Below are 14,288 nucleotides of genomic sequence, written 5' to 3' on the forward strand. Positions count from 1 at the left end.
AAGCACAGCTAGGGTGGGAAGGATGGCTCGAGCCACCATGCTGTCCCTTTGGGGCTGGTTTTGTCCTCCTGCTCTGCCACCCTGGAGTGAGGGGTGCGATGGATGAAGGYGGGGGGACAGATGTGCACCCCCTCAGCCCGGCCCCTGCCCAGGCAGGGGGAGAACAGGCGCTGCTCTGTGAGCGCTGGGCCCCGGGAAGTTCAAGAGTTTACTCCCAATATTTGTGTTGGCCGGGCAGCCCAGCTCGCTGGAGGAAACGGGGCAGGGGGAGGGCTCCAAACATCCTCTGCATTCCTCGTAAAGAGAGCAAAGCCAGCGCCGGGGCACCCGCGCGGGGTCACCCCATGGGAGGCCTTTTGTGTTCAGAAATCCTGTGATTCAACACCCAGGGGTGCAATTTTCCAAAAAGCAACAAGGGTGAGGAGCCTCGGTCCCAGCCCACAGCTGGCCACACGAACTACTCGCTTCTCCCAAAAAACCCCAAGGCAAAGCTCCTGCACAAAATCTGCACAAAATCTGCTGACCTGGGCACRGCACCCAGAGCYTCCAGCTCTGCTGGGCTTCCCCTTGACCTCCCCCTCCAAAACTCAACCCTGCTGTCACTGTCCCCATTGCACAACGCTGGCACCAGCTCCATCCCAATGGCACTGCTGGGAATCACAGGATCAAACCGGGACCTGACGCAACCAGGGAGCAGCAGGGCTTCTTCAGCCAAGCTCCAAAAATGACATTTTTAAACCCAGCTTCTTAAAAACCAGGGGGCCACAGACGATGCCCCTTGCCAGGGAGCTGAGCTTATCTCCAGCTGAACGGGGCTGGGGCAGATAAGGGGTTTGGGGTGGCCCTTTGGCCCCGTGAGCCCTGGGCAGCTGGACACAGCGCGTTCCCGGTGCAGGGGGAGGATCTCCTGTGATAACCCCAGAGCCAGCACCAGCCCTGGCTGCTCCTGCTGATAACTGTGGGGTGCAGGGGGTGACAAGCACGGCCCTGTGCCAGCCCTGGGGCTGTGGGCACGCTGCCATGCATGCCCATGGCTAGAAAAAGAGCCCTGGGAAAGAGGGAACTGCCCCAGAGCGGCGCTTGTCAAATGAAAAGAGGRCTTGGGGTGCCCAGCACGACTCATCCAGGGGGATTCTGTCCCCACATTCCAGCACCATCAGGGTCACCCACATCCCCACTGCTCAGCCCCCCRATGGCAGCAGAGCCCAGCTGCCAGACAAGAGCAGGGAACTCTTCCAGGCAAAGCCGACTACTCACCCGCTTACAACTAATTAGGGCTTGTCTTAATTAAATCCCGCTAACCATGAACAACGCCAAGGCCAGAATTAACTGATTTACCTRGGATGGCCTCTGGCTGCTCACGAGGGACTGCTGGTCTGGTAGGAAGGAGCCAGCCCTGCGCTGGACAGAGCAAGGCAAGAGCTGTGAGGGAGTGGGAAGAGCCACTGGACACCCTCCCCAGGGCACGGCATCCCTCCCCAGGGCACGGCATCCCTCCCCAGGGCACGGCATCCCTCCCCAGGGAATGCCCCAGGTAGTGGGGCCACATTCCCAAGGGTGAGAGCTCAGCCTGCCAAGGCTGGCGCAGTGGATTAGCCCTCCCACCACCTTTTGTGCTGCTGGTGTCCTTAACGGGATTAGGCTCTGTAATTCCCTAAGAGGGTTTAATCACAGGACACCCCGGGGAGCAGCAGCGGGGCTCCGGCCATGCTGGGGGGGGGCAGCAACACCACTTGCAGCAGGGGATGTTGGAATGGAAAGCCCCAGGATTACAGCTGGACACCCACACACTGCTGCTCCGGGCCAAACTCCATCCCCAGGCATCCCTGGGACCCTCCCAAGGGAAAAACCCCCCCATGGCCAGGTGGTCCAAATTGTGCAGCCTGGAGAAGAGCAGGCTCCAGGGAGACCTTAGAGCCCTTCCTGTACCTAAAGGGGCTCCAGGAGAGCTGGAGAGGGACTGGGGACAAGGGATGGAGGGACAGGANGTAGTGGGGCCACATTCCCAAGGGTGAGAGCTCAGCCTGCCAAGGCTGGCGCAGTGGATTAGCCCTCCCACCACCTTTTGTGCTGCTGGTGTCCTTAACGGGATTAGGCTCTGTAATTCCCTAAGAGGGTTTAATCACAGGACACCCCGGGGAGCAGCAGCGGGGCTCCGGCCATGCTGGGGGGGGGCAGCAACACCACTTGCAGCAGGGGATGTTGGAATGGAGAGCCCCAGGATTAGAGCTGTACACCCACACACTGCTGCTCCTGGCCACACTATGTCCCCAGGCATCCCTGGGACCCTCCCAAGGGAAAAACCCATGGCCAGGTGGTCCAAGTTGTGCAGCCTGGAGAAGAGCAGGCTCCAGGGAGACCTTAGAGCCCCTTCCTGTACCTAAAGGGGCTCCAGGAGAGCTGGAGAGGGACTGGGGACAAGGGATGGAGGGACAGAACACAGGGAATGGCTTCCCACTGCCAGAGGGCAGGGATGGATGGGATATTGGGAAGGAATTGTTCCCTGTGAGGGTGGGGAGGCCCTGGCACAGGGTGCCCAGAGAAGCTGTGGCTGCCCCTGGATCCCTGGAAGTGTCCAAGGCCAGGCTGGAGAGGGGTTGGAGCAGCCTGGGGTAGTGGAAGATGTCTCTGCCCATGGCAGGGGTGGCACTGGATGGGCTTTAAGGTCCCTTCCAACCCAAACCATTCCAGAATTTTATGTTCGCAGAGCAACCTCTCACACTTTCACAGCACTGGCATCGGCAGGGAATTGTCTTTCCTCCCTTCCAAATGCTCACAGAACTACTGAAATTAAGCTTTCACAGGCTCACCACTAACAAACATCCCCCACCAGCTTATTGTACCTGGAAAAAACTCCTGCAAAGCTTGAGTGGGAAAAGAGAGACACKGAGCCAAGAAAATCCAGCTCCACGTCTGGATGTGGTCTGAATGTGCACAGCAATGGACCCAAAACATCCAGGAGTCCAGGCAAAATGTAATGAAATTAAATTACAATATGGAACCTGCCAGAAAGAATTATGTCAACAACTTGGGGTTCAATTCCTTATTTATAGAGAGCTGTGCATCTGGAGAAACCCTCTACTGATTACAAGTTTGATTTTTTTCTCTCTCATTTCCCAACCTGGAGTCTCCCACCACCAGTGCCTGTAACATCTCCATATCCAAAGGASTGGGAGACAAAAGCAGCCTAGAACAGACCTTCATTTACACCCCGAGCTGTTTTATAGCACTAGGCACATCATTCCCCCTCACAGCCTCACAGGAGGGCAGGAATGAACAACACAGAGGTGATGCCAYATTGTCAGGGCTCTGAGCACTCAAGGAATGGTGTTTTACGGGTTAAAAGGAGCTCTTTAAAACCTCTTCTGCATGCCAGGTGTACCAGGGAATTCCAGCCTGGGAATTCACACTGSAGGTCAGGAGCACGTGGCACCTTTGCTCCACGTGTTTCCATTCCCCACGAGCAATTCCACAACTCCAGCACCTTCCATCCATGGGGGAGCAGCCCCATATCCAGAGGCTGGGATTCCCCCAGACCCACAGCACCACCTGAGGCACCAGCATCCAAATCCTGGAGATGATTTGTCCTTCCATACTGCAGCAGCACTGGGACAGCCCTGGATGAACAGCTGGGAACGAGCAGAGCTCCACAACCCACTTGGGTCTCAGGAATAAACAGAGAATCAAAAAAAAACCAAAAAACCCTAAACCCAATATTGTTTTAAGGTTTCCTCTGCCATGATGAGCCCACGAGCCCGAGCAGGCTGGAGGAGCTCCAAGGGATGGAGCAGAGGCACAGCAGAGGCTCTGTGCAGCTGCCAGGGCACACGCAGAAGGCCTCAATGCTGCCAGAAAATTTTTAATTTATTCCAAACCATTTAATAGTCCTGCTATTGAACAGAACCATCGACAGCTGGCCATGAGCCCACTCGTGAGCGGGGCTGGGTTTGAAGGAAAGCTGCTGGAACCCATCCCTGGGAGCCGAGGGGGCTGGGCAGAGCTGCACTTCCAGCAGCTCCCATCTAATATCAGCTTCCCGATCGTTTCGAGGGAAAGTTTTTGATTACTCGGGGATGCAGAAGGGATCAGCACCAGCTGGACCACCCGCAGCATCTCGGGGTGTCGGCAGCATCACCGCCCCTTCCCAGGGAGAGGGGGGGTCCCGGGGTGACCCCGCTGTCCCCTCGCAGGACCGGGCGTCCCCCGGGAGCCTGGGGCTCCGTGAACAAAAGCTCTTGGCAGGGCACGGCTCCTCCCGATGCTAATCTGCCTCTCGCCTCCCACCCGCTTTGTGTTTCACTAAAAATACCGCGGCGGAGGAAGTTCGTGCCGCGGGGTGGATGCTCTCCTCCCCGGGAGGGGCTTCCTGCGCTGCCCCGGCACCGAAATAACCCCCGGCCCGAATCCTCCGCTGCACAGCGAGGCAGGACAGGGGAGCCGGGGATCGCCTGCTCAGCCCCTGCCCTGCCCCACAGCCCACCTTTGTGGGGCTGGGACACAACCCCAGCTCTTCCCCACGAATGGAAGAACTTTGCACCCACACTCCCTTCCCGCAGCGCGGGGGGATGCGGGGCCCTGGGGATGACACGGGTTTCTTCACCTTATCCCCGCAGGGAAATGTTCCGTCCCAAACGGGGAGTGTTTTCAGTAGGATTTGGTTCAGATCCCTGCCAGCACCTCCTCCSAGTGTTGTGGCGATGCCCAGGACACGCTGCTCATCCCAAGCAGAGCCAGAGCCCCACAAACCCTGCAGCAGGCGGCACTGCCAGCCCCGAACTGACACCACAGCCGACGGCAGCAGCCAGGGGGGAACAGTGTCCCTGCACAAGGGACAGGCAGACACAGGGGATGTGTGGGGCACGAGGATGGGGCTGCCCCACTCCCAGCGCGGGTGACGCTTTGGGATGTGGAGCCTCCCAACCCCGGTGGCAGCACAAGCGCCCACCACCATCCCAAAATCCTGGAGTGCTGTGGGTTGGAAGGGATCTCCGAGTTCATCCCATTYCAACCCCTRCCAAAGGCAGGGACACCTTCYACCAGCCCAGGGAGCTCCAAGCCCCATCCAACCTGGCCTTGAACACTTCCAGGAGTGAGGATTTGCATCTCCAGGTGCCCCAGCCTCCATTCCCGAGGTGCTGAGCTGGAGCTGCTCCAGAGCCCAGCCCCAGCCCGGTGACACGCGATGCCAGAGCCCRGCGACATCAATAATGCAGCGGGGTCAGAGCCCGGCGACCCCACGGCTCCGCCCAGCTTCTGCCGCTGCTTTGGGATTGAAGCACTAATCCCAAAAGCAAGGGATCCCTGTGCCGCTCCCGGCTGAGYTCCCACAGAAATCAGACCCTTCACGGCCACAGGAGTGCCCACGGTGAGGATTTTGTCTGGGGGAAGCAGAGGCTCTGCAGCCCCACAGGCACCTTCCCTTCTTCATCCATCCCATCCCACCCCATSTCCTCAGGCAGGAGCAGCCCCCCGAGAGTGCCCAAAAGGCTTTGCAARGCGTTTGTTTTTAAGCAGAGCTCCCAGGGTGACACAGCCCTGCTGCCCCGACACAGCTTCCCCTCGGCTCTGCCCTCTCGCACCCGCAGCATCCCCAAAAATAGCCGGGAATTGCTCCAGGACACAGCCACAGCTCCGTGGGCTCCGTGCCCGAGGGTTTYCCCAAAGCTCTGCCTGCACAGTGGGAACCTCACCCGGGCTGTGCCAGGGCTCAGCTTTGCCATCTTTCCCATCACCCTCCCTGCGGATCTGAGCCTGCCACGGGCACTGCAAGATGCTGCAGGGAACTGCTTTAATTCAAACCATCCACTTATTTATTTTTTTTTAAATTGCATAATTGCTGCAGACATTTCTGCTCATGTTTGGTTTTATTACATCTCTGTGGTTATTCTACAAGCCCTAAATTTTGGGCCTCAACTGAGTTGGCAAAACGCTCCAAAAACATCTGTCCTGAGTTACTCCCCTCGCAGCGCTGTGGCAGAAGACATCACAACACAGGGGGTTCCTTTGCATCAGAGAGAAGTTCTTACTCCTGACCCACAGAGAAGGGTAAATATTTACTGCCTCGAGGGCAGCACTGACCCTACACCTGGCCCCAACAGGCCCTCGTCCTTCAGAGAGCAGCACATCTGTCCCCAGACACACAGGAGGCTCAGGAGCTGCCACCACCCCCGTGTCACCCCAGGGATACCATCCTGCTGCTTCCAGCTCCGGCCAGCAGCAATCCTAAAGTGACACACCCTTCCCCTGAGCAGGGGACAATCAACAACCGGCCCCATTAAAATTCCCAGACTCAACAGGCTTGAATACAACAGCTCCAAGAGGTGGGTTTGCTCTCCAAAGGATAAACTTTGGAGGAGTTTGTCCTCTGCCAGGGTTGTAAAGGTCCCTTTGCACACCCACCCCCTGCAGCCGGCGTGAGCGGGAGTGAAGGACAGGAATTGCATCACCCCCAAGGCCTCTCTGGCTTTGCTGCTGGTCTTGCTTTCCCTACAAACACACCTGGAGAAAGCAGCAAGTCCCAAGGACAGCCCTGAGGTGGCTCACACACCCTGTATGGCCGTAATGGGGTCCCAGTGCCAGCCCAGCACCTATTGGGACAGCAGAGCCACAGCCCCTGCAAAGGTGCTGCCAACTCGGGGCCAGGACAGCTGCCCACCACGGACCCCTCTGGAGTGACAGCAGAATCCAGGAGAGGCCCTGGCAGCCCTGCAGCTTCTCTGCCTTTCACACACCACCAGCCCAGGCATTTAATGACAGCCATCCCTGGCCCAAAGGCACCTTTGCCATTAGAGCAGCTCTCACCAAGAACCCAGAGCAGCCCCCGCCACACTGGGACCCCCCCCAGCCCTCACCTCCGGACCTGCCAGAGCCCTGGGAAGGCAGGAAACAGCCTGGTGGCCACCAGAACCTGCTGGGGACAGGGGAGTACCTGGTATGAAGGACACATGCCATGCCAGGGGACAGAGTGAGACAGCACTCAGTGAGGAGCAAACCCCCTCAGCCCCAGGAACGGGCACAGTKCTGTGGGACAGGGCAGGGCAGTCCTGGCTCCCCGTGCCACCACAGCCACACAGGGCATGATGGGTCCCCTCATGGGGACAGCAGAGCTGTGCCAGCCCCAGCTGCTGGCTGCCAGCCCTGCTCCCCAGGCAGGATTTTAAACACRGGCTGAATTATTCATGGCATCACCGAGGTTCCTGGAGCACGAGGTCCTGGGCACCAGGTCCCTGCCGGGGTGCACRGTGACCTCCCCACCCACAGCACTCTGGAGGGGTCACCCCCCATGGGAAATCAATCTGGGACAGCACAGGGGGTGGCAGGGCTGTACCCACCCTCCCTGTCCCATCACAAACACCACATTTCCCTCCTGGTTTGGTTTTAGTTGCTCATCCCTTCAGGCTGCCCCGAGCAACCCCGGCCTCAAATCCAGGAAAACTCCAGCCTTTCTATAAACAAACGCTGCTCACAAAAATGCAGCTCCCYGGGAGCAGCCCCGGTTCCCACAGGGGCAGGTTGGGGCCGCAGGTCAGCAGGGGGAGGGTGCTGCCTTCTCTCCTTCACTAAACACCTCCAGGGAAGTTCACAAAAGCCCTAAATCTGGCTGGGGACAAAATTAAGTTTATCTCAGCTGTCACAGCTCCACTGCAGTGGCAGAAATCTCCCAAAATCTCCCCAGACTCAGGAGCTGCAGATTCCAGTGTCTGTGATCTGCTGGATCAGGGTCAGGCTCGAGCTGCCCCATGGAGAGACAAAGTGTTGGGGTCTGAGAGGGGCAAAAATGGGGGTCCACCACCCCTTATCCACCATGTCCCAGCCTCCAGCTGCTTTGGGAGCCAGCAGGAGGGACCCACCACCCAGACCACGAGCAGATTTTATCACCTTGAGTCAAACAGGACTGCAAGGCACAGGAGCAGGATGCAGCTCCTGCTGCTCCGGCCACCCCTGAGCTCACCCCGGAGTCACACACGGCTCTGGCACCCAGAGGTGACCTTKGCCAGGAGAGCTGGCAGTGCCCAGCTGTCCTGGGAGCTGCTGAGGCAGGAACAAACCAGCTGCTGGCCCGAGGTGCTCAGCAGCCTGTCCCCATATCCCCATCCCCGGGGAATCACCCCTGGCACCAGCTCCTTTTGCCCAGCCTGAACACCAGCCCTGTCCCCAGCACTGAACACCCAGGAAAAGTCCCCACCAAATCCCCCAAAGGGAGCACGGGCTCTCCTCCCAGCCCAGCCCTGCTCTCCCTGTCCCACCCTCTCCTCCTTTGGAGGAGCCAAAGCCCAGAGGCCGGAAAGGACCGAGCTGTTCCCCGGCCTGACTTCCCGTCAGCACATACTGCTGGATCCCGACCAGCGCTCAGAACAGAGGCACGAGAGGAAATGCCCCGCTTGGAGAGCCACCCCCAGCCACCCTCTGCTCGGGAACAGCTCCTGGAGAGCCACCCCCAGCCACCCTGTGCTCGGGAACGGCTCCTGGAGACCCACCCCCAGCCACCCCCAGCCACCCTCTCCTCGGGAATGGCTCCTCTCCCACCGCCCGTCCCAGGGCTGCTCCAACCCCCAGGGGAAACACAGCCATCACCATCCTCACAGGACCTCCCAACAGCTTCAAACCAGGCAAACGATAAAGAAAAATAAAACACCGCTTCTGAGACTGCCCCTGGCAGCCCCAGGCAAGGAGGATCCTCCTCTGCCAGACTCCAAACAGCTCCAGAGGGAAGGGTCAGATGTGAGACCCCCTCGCTATTGCTGAGATGCTCCTGCCTCGTCCCAGCATCCCCCCTGATCTGCACAGGGGTGATTCCTCTGTGAGTGGCTTCTGAGGACACCACACTGTCCTGATTTTCCCATGGTTGTCCCCCTGACAGCCCAGTGGCCACTTCTGGGCCAGCACTGAGCCACCACCCCTGCTCCGAGGGGACAGGGACCACCCTGGCACTGCAGCCCGTGCAGGGCCCCCAGGGAGGAGGAAGAAGGTGAGGAGGAGGAGGAGGAGGGGGATACCCACAGCAGCTCCGTGCTGGAGGAGCCCTGTTGAGCACCAGCAGCACAGAGAAGAAGCACAGGAGTGGGAAGGTGGCCGGGAGGTGACAGATGGCCACAGGGCAGGGCTGCAGCACCCAYCCAGCTCCTGCCCCAGTGGCACCTGGAGCGGGGCAGCCCTGCAGCCAGCCCTGCTATCAGCCCGGCACCAGCCCGCGCTGTCTCCGCCAGCCCCGCAGCCATGGAAACGGGACCTTTCCCACCCCGAATTCCTTCCCTCCTGCAAAGGAGCTCACCAATAAAAGGCACTCAGTGCCGAATCGCAGTCCAGACCCAGGCCATTTAAAAAGAGCCAATTTCCTTCCTATTCCAGAAAAAAAGCTGTGAACACGTTCACCCCAGATGTTCCCTCCCTCCTGCAAATAATGGAGGGAGAGGAGCTCGTTCATGAGCTGCAGCTTGGCCACATTCCTGCTCCGAGCAGGGATCCAGGCTGGGGCACCAGAGGGAATGCACAGCCCCCAACAGTCAGGGTGCTCGGAGCCAGAGATTCCAAAGGACTCCCTGAGCTGGCAGCCACACACAGAAGGTTTTTCTCTGATGGGACAAACCGTGTTCCAAGAGCAAGGCAATCCCAGAGGGTCCCACCCGCTGCCCCCGGCCCCGCTCTGCCCTCACCTTCCTGCTGCCGTTGGAGGAGAAGCTGTGGGAATGCCTCTGCARGTTGCCCCCGCTCAGCTCCAGCTGTGGCTTCCACACCTCGCCGTTGTCGCTGGCCAGAGCCTTGGCGGGGGGCACGGCCGAGCTGAGCAGGATCCCGTTGTGCACCATGTCCTCGGTGCAGGTGAGCCGCAGGCTGCACAGGTACTCATCCGTCTCCTTGTCCACCACCAGCAAGCGTGTCTCTGTCTCCACMGCCTTGATGCGCTGCACCACCTGGGGACGACAGGGACAGCTCAGCAGGAGCCCGGGGGACACTCGGGGACAGTAGGAGCCACACCCAAGGGCCATCAGCTCTTCCACAACGCTGCAGCTTCACTCTGGGTGAAGGTTTGCTGGTGCTTCCAGCTCCCAGCAGCTCTGCCCAGATCACCCATGACCACCCACCCTGCTCAGCCAGAAACATCCACAGGGGCTGCCACTGCCCCAGGAGCGCCCACAGGGGCTGCCACTGCCCCCCGAGCATCAGTAACCCTGTGCCTGGCACTGTCCCTCAGAGGACAGCACTGTCCCACCGAGCAAATCCCCTCGTTTCCTCAGTCCAGGGTGCCTTTGTACTCCCATGCCCGGGGCAGGGTGTGAGCCAAGGGGCACAGGAAGGCTTCAAGCACCCCTGTGGGCAGCTGGGGGCTGCACTGTGCCCCATCACACSGTTGTACAGATGGATTTAGGAAAGAAACAGCCCAGTCCACCCATCTATGCCCAGTACGTGCTGGGGACCAGCATAGATCGGGGCAGCCAGTGCTGGGAGCGGGAGATGGGCCGGTCCCTGCCGGGTTCCAGCTCTGGCAGCGTGAATGGGGACATTGTCCGGCTCCTTCACAGGGATCAGCCTGGCAGAGGCTCCGACAGACACTCACAGCGGGGAGAGCCGGGAGGAGCTGATCCCGCAGCCAGGCAGGGGGTAAATCCCACCAGGGTGGGCTGCGGTGGAAACGGAAAATCCAGAATATCCACAGGGAAACCAGCTCCAGCCTGGCTGCTGGCAGCCACCGAGGGCACGTCCTCCCTGCAGAGGCCTTCCTCCCGAGGAGGAGGAGGGGTGCTATCGCTGGCAGTGCCGCTCAGCCACCAGCCCSAGCCGTGGGGTGGCCCTGAACACCCCAGACGTGCTGAAAACCACCCCCAAAACAGCCCTGGGCTCCTTGCAGGGCTCCTGCTCTGATCTAGGTCACAGTAGCYAGGCAAGCCAAGGTTAGAGCGACAAACGAGCCTAACGCGCAATTAACCAGCGTTTATTTACTCCCTGCGAGCCTCACTCAAGGTCAACAGAGCCCGTATCTGCAAACAAGAAAAAAAACAGCGCGCAAGAAATGCACAGGCTGCAGGCAAGGCTGCTCGTCCTGAGCCAACTCGTGCAGCAACGCTGGGGCTCCCAGCCGGAACCGACCCGAGGGTGCTGATCCGTCAGGCCCAGAACATCCATCTGCTGCCGCTCAGATCCGCTTACATCTGCCATCAGTCGGTGCTGCTGACACCGGCACCGCCTGGCAGGGACGCTTTTCCCAGAGGGGACCTGGTGGCAGCAGCCAACACGCAGCACTAAGATGGGGAATGCGCTGGTCCCGTGGTGATGGCACCCAGAGCCCGCGGTTTGGGTGCTCCAGGCGGCACAGGGAACCACAGGGGTCCCACGGACCACAGCAGAACTCAGAGGGACAAGGGAAAAGGTCCAAAGCCAGTGTGGGATGGTGACAGCCTCACCCCACTGCCGAGCCCCCTGGCAGCCATGGAAGAGCAGGGATGGAGCAAAGGTCCCGCGAGTGCCGGGGMCTGAGCCAGGCAGGGATGGAGAGCGGCACAGAGCAGCCCGTGGAYCCCTCCCCGTGAGCAGGACGAGCAGAAGGGGCTGTGAGGAGCCCCCCAAGGCAGCAGGGCTCGCTGGGGACAGAGCAGAGAGCGGGGCGGCAAAGCAGCAGCCCCCGGCGCGTCCTGCCCAGCACCGTACCCGCTTCCGAGCCATGCTCCCAGCCTCCGGTCCTCGCGGCTTCTGGAGACAATGCAGCCTCCCCTGCGCATCTGGGACCTTCCGAGCACCCGACCCAGCCCCATGATTTCCGCAGCTCCACCCAGACAGACTTTCACCCCCGCTGACAGCAGCGCCATCCCGGCAGAGCCCTGCCACCCTTGCCAAACAAGAGCCGCCCAGGAAGGGACTCACGGTGCCACCGGGAGCAGCTCCCGGTGCGGTGTCGCTGCCCTGCTCCATGCTGCCGGCCTCCGCAGAGCTTCCCGTGCTCCGGGCACGGCGGGAGCTGCGGCTCTGACCGGCTCCGAGCAGCCCGGGATGCAGCTTTGCATCCGAGACACAAAACACCCCGAGAACACGTTCTGCCTCCGCTCCTTGGGCAAGGCCAGGAAGAAAAACAGAGAACAAAGACAAAAATGCTGCCAGCTTCAGCTGGAAACACAGTTACACCCAAGCAGCAAGGCCTGTTCGCTGYGGGCTCCATCCCGTGCACATGGAGAAGTGTTACTTGTTCAAGGCTGGGCATGGAGCAGCACAGGAGGGACCACGGTGAGGTGGTGTGTGATCCGCCAGGGCATCGCCCTTCCCACAGCCCTTTAGTGGAGCCACCTGGAAGGCTCAGCCTCACCTTCAGCACAGCAACATCCACACCTGGGGGTGAAGTCTGGGAACCCACAGCCCCCCAAAACTCAGCGGGGTCCAGGCACATCCCAGCTCTGCCCCCATGCAGGGCTGACCAGATGTTTTAAGCGCTGGGCAGTCCTTGGGGGAAGGAAGAGGTTCTTGTGGTATTGGGGCAGGAAAATGGGTGATCCCAGAGCAGGCAGGGCTCCCACCACTCGCACGCTCACAGACCCCAGCRCCATGGCAGCCAGAGTTCCTTGACACCCTGGATGGGACACCCTGTTCCAATCACTGCTCTGCACAGGGACCGAGTGCCAGCGCTCCGTGCCACCGCCAGCAGCCAAAAAAAAAATAAATAAAGAAGAAGAAAAAAAAAATAGGAAGAAAGAGAAATTTCCCCCTCCCATTTCACTTGACCTACTGGGAAGGCCCAGCACGTTTCAAAGGCACAGCTGGCTCCGCTATCGCCCGTCCCCAGCAGCCCGGCTCCAGCAGGGAGCTCTGGTGGCTTCCAAGGCACCGCAGGAACACAGCCCTCCTTCCTGCCCAGCCAGATCAAAGATGGGGATCCTCCTTCAAGGGGGCTGAAATCGCATTCAGGACAAACATCAACTTTCACACGCTGGCTCAGATCTTCAAAACAAGCTCAAGGAGCCACTAAACCCCACCAGGCCCACGGAGAGGAGCCCACGGAGCTTTAGTGGAGCCACCTGGAAGCTCGGCCTCACCTTCAACACAGCAACATCCACACCTGGGGATGAGGTCTGGGAACCCACAGCCCCCCAAACTCTGCGGGGTCAAGGCACATCCCAGCTCTGCCCCCATGCAGTGCTGGCAGCAGGGCTGACCAGATGTTTTAAGTTACTAAAACACTAAATCCTGCAGAGCCCCATGAGCCACGAGGCAAATTGTGCCCCTGCCAGGCTCTGAGTATCCAGCAGGACTGGAGCAGCTTGAACCCCACTGCTTGGTTTTTTCCTCGTCGCTTGTTTTTTCCGCATTTCTTGGTTTGGTTTTTTTTTAGACTAAATTGTTTGACAAATTCAAGTTCCAGTTTTACAAGCAGAAAATGCCACAGCCTGAAACGACTTCTGTTGGCGAGCAGAGAAAYAGCTCCCTCGGACCTCCCCAGCCACAGCCGTGGTCAGGAAGAGCCACGACTCCCACCCCCGAGCACTATCKCTCTCAGGCCAGCCCAACTGCTGAACATCTGCACGGCTTTATCTGGAGATTTTAAGGCATCTTCCTACACTCCAGGCTGCACAAGCAGGCGCAGCTCGCCCAAAGCAGCCAAGAAAACCCACAGCAGAGCCGGAAATAAAGCCCGGGTCTCCCCATTCCTTTCCACCACAGATTGCATAACGCGGCAGAGCCCTGCCCAGCCCCACACACCTTCTGCTTTCCCACCTTGACACGATTCCAACACGCCGTGCCCAGCGCCGAGACCCCGCACCGCACAGAACCGCGGGTCCCGGACCACGCAAAGCCCCTCTGCAGCCCAGACACGGCATTCGGGGGAGCACCCACCCCACCGCGACACCCCCCAGCGCCGCCCAGACCGCGGATGCTCCCGCAGGGAGCATTTTGGGTGAAACCCCCGCCTTTTGCCCGCTGCAGGGAGGCTGGAGCCGGGCACTGCCAGGCAGCAGAGCGCTCAGCGCGGTGCCCATGCCCGCTGTCCCCGCTCCGTGCCCGCACCTGGTGATGCGTCTCCTGCTCCACGTTGTGCCCGTTCACCTCGACGACGCGGTCCCCGGCGCGCAGCCCCGCCGCCTCGGCGGGCGAGCCGGGCTCCACTTTGCGGATGAACTGGCCGCTCTTGCCTTTCTCGCCGTGCAGGTGGAAGCCGTAGCCGCTCTCCCCTTTGAGCATTCGGCACAGCCGCGGCTTCAGCTGGTCCTTGGCCATGGCCGGCGGCGGAGCGGCGGCGGGAGGCTGGGCGGGCGCGGGGCCGCTTTTATGGGCGGCCCGGGGCGGGCGCCGAGGGGCGGGTCGGGACC

General features: G+C 60.3%; 1 protein-coding gene across 2 annotated transcripts in view; it reads right to left on the reverse strand.

Moving 5' to 3' along the window:
* NHERF2 (NHERF family PDZ scaffold protein 2) overlaps positions 1-14,238 on the reverse strand; it is a 33,095-nt gene extending 18,857 nt beyond the window's left edge. The window contains exons 1-2 of one of the 2 annotated variants that reach the window (XM_057371243.1): positions 13,987-14,238; positions 9,654-9,911 (exon numbers count right to left, since the gene is read on the reverse strand). In XM_057371243.1, the coding sequence (XP_057227226.1) occupies positions 9,654-9,911; positions 13,987-14,196 (468 nt within the window). In that variant the 5' untranslated portion in view covers positions 14,197-14,238. Of the gene's footprint in view, positions 1-9,653; positions 9,912-11,643; positions 11,683-13,986 lie in introns of those variants that run through there. The other variant, XM_057371242.1, reaches the window with a different exon arrangement.
* Between the last annotated feature and the right edge of the window lie 50 nt (positions 14,239-14,288).

The sequence above is a fragment of the Malurus melanocephalus genome, unplaced genomic scaffold (assembly GCF_030028575.1).
Source record: "Malurus melanocephalus ecotype Western Australia unplaced genomic scaffold, MMel_1.1 scaffold_143, whole genome shotgun sequence".
NCBI lineage: Eukaryota > Metazoa > Chordata > Aves > Passeriformes > Maluridae > Malurus > Malurus melanocephalus.